The sequence below is a fragment of the Apis dorsata genome, unplaced genomic scaffold (assembly GCF_000469605.1).
Source record: "Apis dorsata unplaced genomic scaffold, Apis dorsata 1.3 scaffold_683, whole genome shotgun sequence".
Taxonomy (NCBI): Eukaryota; Metazoa; Arthropoda; class Insecta; order Hymenoptera; family Apidae; genus Apis; species Apis dorsata.
In genome coordinates, this window is record NW_006263864.1 from 1,521,271 (window position 1) to 1,530,278 (window position 9,008).

Below are 9,008 nucleotides of genomic sequence, written 5' to 3' on the forward strand. Positions count from 1 at the left end.
ACCGCATAATCCCGTTCCTTTGTCGTCGTACGCCTCGAAACAACACACTTGAATCGATGAATGTTAATCCGTGTCAAACACCGCTTACCACGAAAACGTTCGGCTTATTTCGTGGCTTGATGATACCGCGAGCGCATCGTTATCCGCCCCGTTCAATGTTGCCGCGAACAACTGCATCGGATATCGAGCTTAAATGCGGGAATCGCGTGGTTCGTTCGCGGAAAAAGGGGTAAAAGCGAAGGATTTGACAGAGGTGAGGCGAAAGAGAAAAATTTGTGGGTCAATGGGGGAGAAACCTACGAGGAATACTCGGTATAAGAGGGATATAATTTGAAGGGTAATTGTTATTAAGGACTAAGAATAAAGGGAAGGAAAGTGGTCGACAAGAACGCTGCAAAGTGTTTATGCGAGCGGAAATAGTACACGCGTACACGCAGGTAGGGAAGGAGGGAAAGGAAATCGAGGGGGCAGGAAGAGGGAGAGAAGGAGATCAGTGAGAAACAGGATGAAGAAATAAATTTGTACGAAGTATTAATAAATGTCAATCCTACTTGATAAGCAAGAAACGAATATTCTTAGGAACGGCGATAATCCGCAGTTGGAACGACGCGTGCAACCTCGTAAAATTTTATCGCTCCCCTATATTCTCTCGTGCCTACCGACGCGACGTTGCGGGCTGTTCGTTATGTACACCGTGTTTTCATAATCGATGCGCGCTTCTTATCGACGGCGGTTTTCGAATTGAAGAATAAAGTTTCGAACAGGGAAGGAGCTCTTCTGGATCTTTGAAAAGAAAAAAGCCTCTCTTCCGCTCGATGAAACCCTCTGAAAGCCGGTTGGAAACGCTTCGAGTTTGCGATTGATCGATTCCTTGGAAACGAGACTTCGGTAGAGGTTCGTAGGATACGTGGAGGAACTCGAAATGGTGGTAAAAACGTTTATGAAAAAGGAGGGCAAGTGGGTTTTATGCTCGCCAACGACTTCCTCTCGATCGATCTTCCGGGTTCGTACGGTAAATGCTCGTAACCGATATCGTTTCCTCGAGTAGAACGAGACCTGGCTCTCCATTGTGCGCTGAATGCGCTCTCGTGTGCGAGCAAAGAAAGAGAAGGAGAGGGGGAGAGAGAGGGAGAGGAAAAGAGGGATACCCCGTCCGAGTGTACCACGTGCTCCCGAAGTTTCGAACGGTTATCGTACGATTTGGAATTTAAATTTTAGATCGTAGAGAAATTGCTTCGATTTTTCGAAACTGCGTCGTTTCGATCCCTCGATTCGATATTTTAAAACACTTCCGCCAATATCGCGGTACAATCGTAAAACGAGATAAATCCTGCGCCACGAACGTTTTTTGTAGCAGCGTGGATCTTCCGGGTACCGCCGAGCGTACTATGTAAATATGTCTCGATGTTTTACGATCCAGGGAATGTTTTAGACCGTATTATGCAGACTTTTTCTCTCTCTCCGTTAGAAGAAAAACTCGGAACTTATTTCCTATAAATTATCGATGTGAATTTATTACCGATTTTTTTTCGAGAGAATATCGCTTTACGTGTTGCTCGCGTTCGTATATCTTCGAGTTGAACTTATAAATCGGCGCGATTGAGCGATCAAATCGATCGTTTCGAGTCTCAAAGTAATTTCGAAATTGAAAATCTGATTTAACTGGGAGCAAAGATGGGATTAAAGTTTGAGCAGTCTCGGTAATTAATTACCGCCGCGCGTTTTACGAAGAAACATAGAATGGACGTTACACGCATCACTTCCGTCCACTCGATCTTCCGGGTTCCACATAAGTGGCGAGCGGCTCGATTCACCGGTATGTTGTATTCCGTAACGACCCGACTAGTAAAACTAGTTTCGATTCGGTGGAACGCAAAACCGAGCGGCGGCCGCGCCGATCTCTCTCCCGGATAAGTCCGTAAACGTTATTGAAAAAGATTGCTCTATGGGAGCTTCTTCTTCATTCATATTCGACGCGCGTGATCATTCACGAAGCGAGCGCGATCCTTTCTGCGATAATCGTGAAAGTATCGCGAAGTGAAAACCGATTCCCAACGCATTCTTCCGATCGTTAACGAAAAATCGGTTAAACGCGGGGAATCTCGGTTGCTTAGAAATCGAGCGCGCGATCTTTTCACTTATTTTCCAACCGTTCTATTCATAATACTCCGCGTAAACGTGTCTACCTGTTGAAAAAAAAATCTCTCGAAAATTATCGAAAATAATTTTCAAGGCTGACTCGTTGCCGATTTTCCAACCATGGTAGCGCCGTGTTACGCGTTCGCGTTCAAGTTCGCGTGGGCCACTTCCGATCGATCGGTCTTCCGGGTTCCATGCAAGTAACAAATGCTCGACTCGGCGGTAACCGATATCGCGCAACGAGTAAAACTCGTTTCGGTAGAGCATAAAGGGGACAGAGAGGCAGGGCACTCTCTCGTGGATGGCCGTGTAACCCTATAGGAAACCTTCGGCGAGTTTCACTTTGCACTCGCCGTTACCACACGGGACTCGTCCGCGTGGCTCGTTGTCACGGGTACACACGGGAAACGTGCGCATCGCTCGTACGCGTGTGAATGCGCTTCCAACAACGCGAGCAACGCACCGTGCCCTAATACGACCACGACTATGGCCTTATTCTTTCGCCAAGTGTCACGCTTGTGTTGGAAAAATAGAGAGGACGACCGGTTGCCAAGTGGTATTCGCGTTCCCCTTTTTTTTTTTTCCCCCCTATCGGTTGCTCCAGTTACACAATCTTCTCCTCTTCCGCTTCAGAAAATTTTTTTCTTGGAAAATTATATCCCAATTCTCTCTTTCCTCGCTGATATTTTCGAACGAGATCTTCCGATGAGATTTAAACGATCAGGCCAGTGATCGCGATACGAAACGAAAGTTTAGTCTCGTTCGTTCCCTTCGAACATGGTGCTCACGCACGATTCGTTAGACGAGCGCCCATTTCGAAGTCCATTGTCATCGAAAAAATAACTGTTCTTAACGATACACCTAACAGGAATCGTAGGCTTTTCTCGGTATATAAGTCATACGAAACACACCGTCCCGTTCGCGGTAGCTGTCTACGTCCATAGAATTCGAGGCGACACACGATCGCCAACCGGAGATATCTGTGGTAGGCGCGAACGAAAGTCGATAAATTCCTCGTAATCCCGTTTTCTATAGGTGCCTCGCGCCACTCATATCGAACATCTAGTTTTTTCCATTGAAATACCAACGCTTGGGCTCCGACTCGTATCGAGATTCTCGATCACGCCTAAAGCAGAGTTCCTCTGTTTTACGTGTCGTCGTTACAGCTAACGGGGAGGGGAGAAAGAAGAAGAGGACGAGGAAGCAAAAGATATAAAATCGAGTACGTTCGTAAGCTGGCACGTTCGATATAAAAAAAAAAATACTCTCGATGGTTAATAAAATATATTATTCTGGAATCCTGATCTGTCACGAATCCAAAATAAGCAAGGAATAAACCATGATATTTTTTTTTCGAATCGTGAATCGAATCGTTCCTCTCAAATTCGATTACACATCTTTCCATAAACTCTCCATACGTAATACGTGGGATAGAAAGAAAAGGAACTTTTCAAACTTGGCGCGCAATTGCCGAGATCCGAATTTCAGACGGCGAGAATTATGGCGAGGTCGGTACGGTATCGATTCCAGCGGGAATACGAGACACGGGACAACGCGGGGCCATTCCCAACACGAGGATGCACTTTGGATAAGCCATGGAGGGATCAAAGATACGAGGGTAACGCGGCTGGAATTAATGCGGAATGACTAAGCGGCTGGTCGGCAGGAGCCGAGGAACGAGCGTTCCACGTACGAGTTCCATGTACTATCGAGAAAATATTTCTCTTTGCTACCGCCATCGTCCATCTCTCCTATAAACATTTTCAATGTCTCTTGCGCTCCGTTACGTAATCCGCGCCCTTTCACGGTATCTCCTCCTCGTCGTTTCGACGTCTTGCCACGGGCAACCGAGGTATGCGAGGCATACGATACGATACGACGACGCGGCCTGCCGGCTCGAAAGGGCGTGTTCCTCCACTAGGAAGTTCACAGTCCACGGCTTGTGTTTTATTCTTTCCCATCGTGATTCCGCGTTACGTCGGATCGTTAACTTGGTTTGCTACGGGCGTTTCTCTATGAGTTTGTTGTTTATCGTGGAAGAAGAGATGCTATCTTCTCTCCGGTGAATATTCATTTCGATGTTCGTCTATTTCCGCTCGCTTATTATTATACCTCTCCCCGTTATTCGTATACGGAATATGTATATATATATATATTTAAAAAAAAATCGGTTCGAATAAGATAAGAAGAGAATTGAGAGGTCCAATTCCAATTACAGCGCGGATAATTCAACGGATACAACGAGAAACGGAAAGAGCAGATACGATAGGAGCGCGTTCGATCCGAAAGCGAACAATGAAATAAAGTATCGTACGTAATGTCGTTGCACGCGAAACGGCCGATACGCAATACGGGTACCCGATAAACTTGAAATACGCGTCTTACCGCCGTTATTTGTAATCATTTTTCGTGGCCTTCGATAAATCGAGTGCGTCAGTCTGATATTCAAATGAGGCAGGGACACCAGCGGTGAAGATAGCGACGAGCACGAGAATGCGAGGGACAGAGGGAGAGAGAAAGAAAGAGAAAGAGGGAGAGACGGGGAACGAGAAAGAAAGAGAGAGAGAGAGGGAGACGGAGTGAGAGAGGGAAAGGGAGGGGATACGGGGAGAAAGAGAGAGAGAGAGAGAAGAGGAATAGAGAATGACCGCACTTAGGTCCTTTCGTTACGGAGCGGAGGAATAAGCCTCCTCGGTCAATGGCTGCGGTATCCGCAGGTTCAAGGAAAGCGGGCTGGTCCGATTCGACATCGTGTCGTTCACGGGGAAACCGAACAGGTGACGCTCTCGTGAAAATGCAGGTTAATGGAATGCCGTTGGAATTGCGGCACACGCGCGCAACGTCCTCGAAATGGACGTTTCGAAATGGACGATATTTTGAAATATCGATGTACGACGAAGCGAAGGAATCCGATTCTTCTTTCTCTTCGAATGAAAAAAAAGAAAATCGAATCGCAGATACTCGGATAATTGGAAATAATAACGGATTGATTCGAGGAATCTCGATTCGATCGGGCCGATCACGAGTGGTTTCGCAAACTCGAATAAATAATTATTTCGCGGCGGGGAGAGTTATCGATCACATACGCGGGACAGACAGAGGGGTAATTTTCTCTCGTCGTTCGAAAGAATCGAAAGATTCGATTACGGGTGAGGTGGCGGGCAACAACGCCCTGTGCAAACAACGATCGCTCGATGAAAATGCCATCGCGTGTCTTTCTTTTTTTCCTCTCCCTTCGCTCTCGCGCTACACCCTCTATATATATATATATATATACATACACGTACAGATATATCGGTGTCTCACGAAACGGGGAAAATTTAAATTTCCTTCTATGTATACTCCGCGAAATAATCTGGTTTCCTTCCTGTATGGAAGAACGTTGAAAAGTTGGGTGAAATCGATTGGCGGAGCACGGGAAGTGGGCGCGTTTCTTGGTCGCGTAGAACAGTGGAAAATCGTAGCAGCAGTATAGGAGGATCGGACGCGATGCCGGGTCTCTCGAAACCGCACCGGTTTTCTTGCCGCCGTTCCTCGAGGACACTTTGACGAACTCTGTGACCACGGGGTATCGCAGCCAATCCCCCTCCTCTGCTGCATAGCAACAAACCGATCGATCGAACATTTTGGTGGAAAATATTTTCGGGGGAATCGGAATGGACGGTGGGACGAGTGCGAGAGACACGCGAGGTTACCCCGCGTGGGACGCGTGTGAGTGCGGTTATCGATCTAAAAAGTAATCCCATACCGGTGCATGAAGGCGGCAGTCGACATGTTACTATCCATGGGGTGGTTCCATAAATCGCAGCCCTTCTCCGGCAACACGGCTTTTTAACACACGCCCGTTTTCCCGCCGTGGCACCGGTGGAAAAATACCTTCCCCTTTGCGAAAAATACAGGGAGGGAAGAGAGAGAAAGAGAGAGAGAGAGAGATAGACGATCCTCGTCGATCCTCGAGTTCTATCCACGAATCCTCCGTCTAACTTATTCCGCGAACTCGTTTCCCCGCAGGGAATATCCGCGGATGAAATCGGTCCGTGGATGGCAACAACCGTTTTGCCAACACCTGCACGACCTGGCAGGTTGAAACCGTCGGCTGAACTGAAGTCAGAATGCGCATTCGTCGGTTTCCATGGTAGTGGCCGATGGTGGTGGTGGTGGTGGCGCAGCGGAGGAGCCCGGTAGCTGTGCCGGTGGTGGGGATTGACGGAACAGACCGTCTGCCGGGCTCTGGCTGGTGGCGCGTTCACAACCAGGTGTCGATGCCGCGGAACCTAAGGTTCTGTTCACATGATGGCCGGACAGTTTCCAACTATATAGACACGCGTGACCCTTTTCGTGCTACGTTTCGAACGGGGGAGTTCTCCGCCCAACTGTTTCATTCATTTCTTCAAATTGTATGTAATTGTACATCTTTGTACGTTTCGAATTGCGTTCGAATTGAAAATTGTTGACACGTCGAGTTATTCTAATTTCGATCTCTTTAACGGATAGATCTTTAACGATCTATGCGGATGTTCGGTTCGAAAAAGTTACGAGGGCAGCTCGTTTTATCGAAACGATCACGATGTTCCCTTTTTCGAAGACTAAGCACGTGCGTTGAACTTTAATAACTTTCTTGTGGGCGCGAACTTTCTTGTTGGACGGTTGCAGCATCGGGATAGCGAAACCACGCAAATACATTTTCCTCCGCCCGCCCTTCCTACCTATCGCCGATCTTGTAATCACTTATAAAACGATCCGCCCTTTTCCTTTGCCTTTTTTCATCCCGAGAGCTGAGTTTACCCTCGTGCATCAAGCCAACAATCCGTGAACACGCGATCGTCGAAGATCGATAAATGGATCTCTCGAGGCCTACGCGAATCTCCTCCGTTCGTCGTGTATTTATCCAAGATCGAATCGAGTAGTAGTAAATCTTGAGTTAAAAAAAAAAAAGAACGCGTATTTTTCCCTTCGAGACAATGTAAATCCTCCGTAAAGGTAGAATATATCTACGGTATTGAATAGAGCGTAAAAATCTTGCTGGAATCGGAACAATAACAAGAAAGTTTTATGCAACGTTTCTTGCTTCAACGGATCGTCTACAACGAGGAAGAAAGCTTAAAATGCAGCTTCTTAATGCACCCAGCCTCCTTTCTACGCTTCTTTCCTCCTTCATCATCTTCCCAAACCAACCGACCTACCCANNNNTTACCTCTTACCTCCAAAAACACTCGCCTAATCTCGACGAAATTAAAACACACCGCAACATATTCTCCTTCCATCCGTTCTTCTTCGCTCGTTGTCCGTGTAATCCTTCTAGATCTACCGTAACATACCACGTGCGTGTTCTAGCTCCATTCATCAGGCGACCCTTTTCAACGGCCCTTTTCATCATCTCTCGCATAGGGAAGAAGTCGAAGCGAACACACAGACGCCAACCAACTTCTCCTTTCGAATTCTTTTCGTCGTTACCTTTCCCTTCCTATTCCTAATTCCATCTTCTCCTCCTCCCCTCTCATCCTCGTTTCGCTCGTTTCTTCAGTTTAGGTTACTCCCTTGCGCGACCCCAACAGAAGAAGAAGGAGGAGGAGGAGGTGTTCAGGACTCGCGCGCGCCGCCTCGTTCCGCTGCTCCACTTTCCAGTCCACGAGATTTCCAGCCTCGGAACGAAGAATGCATCGCTATATTGGATCGCCGCGGATCCAGCGTCGCGAATGGTTTCGGCCGACTGAATTAACGCCGCTTCTATTTTTTTGCGATGAGTAACGGTGAAACGCAAATATTTGCCAAGAGTACACACGCAACAAAAACGTCCCTCGTGGCCCGGCTGATTAATTGGCATGCCGAATAAAGCGTGTCCGAGCCCGTTTCGCGCTCACCACCGATGAATTAACCACTTCTCGTGTCGGTTAAATGCACTTTGAATTCTCCTCTTATGGTATTTCGAGTAATAACATCGATTTCGTATTTGTTTTCGTGAAAAACTCATAAATATACGTCGAATGATCGTCAAATACGTAATACTTGACCTGCGTGTAAGCGTTTCCAATGGAAAGAGGCAGGAAGTTCTAAGCTGGAGTCGTTGTAACTTGGGATACAAGCTCTTAATCGAAGTGTTAAGTTCACTCGTAGAGTGACGCCAATTTTATTCGTTGCAACAAGTTGAGCTGTCGTAATGGCTCGATTCGGTGTTGTTAGTTTAATAAGCAAAAACAGTCTCGTCGAGTATACAATGGTTGCGCGACGACGTTATCCTGCATAATAGTTCGGTTGGTATCGGGCCAATTGCATTGGCCTACTCGCAGCTCTGCCTTCCCGAGTTCGAGTACAATTTAATTTGCAAGCGAAGAGCGCCTCAGCGTTCAAGTGGCACCGGAGTTCTCGGTTTCACCTGGACGACTCCCCCGGTTCCGCTCTATTCCGGATTTAATGCTCGAGACGAAATCAATACGTAGAGATATCTCTCGTCTACCGCGAGTGCCGCTGTAGAGTCACTGCTCGCATCCACACCCGATGCTCCTCTTTTTCTTTCATTTTTTCTCTTTTTTTTTTTTCTTTTTATTTTCCCTCGTTCTCGTCTCGTCTCCCGACGAGGGACCACCACGNGTCAGCAGGCCGGAAAGTATGTCAATAAAGAGAAAAAGGAGGAACGAAAAAGAAACGAGGGAACACGCTGCAGGAAATCCAATTTTTAACCCACTCAGACATGCAAAGATAGCCGCGTCGAATCAATCAAACGTGTTTCGAATCGATTTCGGAACCTGTCCGATATATAAAATCAAGGTTCCTCCATTTTTTATTTTCTAAATAACGTTTCTTTCCTATTCGATTCGATTATATCGTTGAAAATCTTTCAACGTTCCTGTTTCCATAAAGAAAAAAAAAAA

At 46.9% G+C, this 9,008-nt stretch overlaps 1 protein-coding gene across 2 annotated transcripts in view; it reads right to left on the reverse strand.

Moving 5' to 3' along the window:
• LOC102672223 (flocculation protein FLO11-like) overlaps positions 1-6,263 on the reverse strand; it is a 32,037-nt gene extending 25,774 nt beyond the window's left edge. For both annotated transcript variants that reach the window (XM_006622317.2, XM_031513639.1), the window contains exon 1: positions 5,888-6,263. In XM_006622317.2, coding sequence (XP_006622380.1) covers positions 5,888-5,925 — 38 coding nt within the window. In that variant the 5' untranslated portion in view covers positions 5,926-6,263. The remainder of the gene's footprint in view (positions 1-5,887) is intronic.
• Between the last annotated feature and the right edge of the window lie 2,745 nt (positions 6,264-9,008).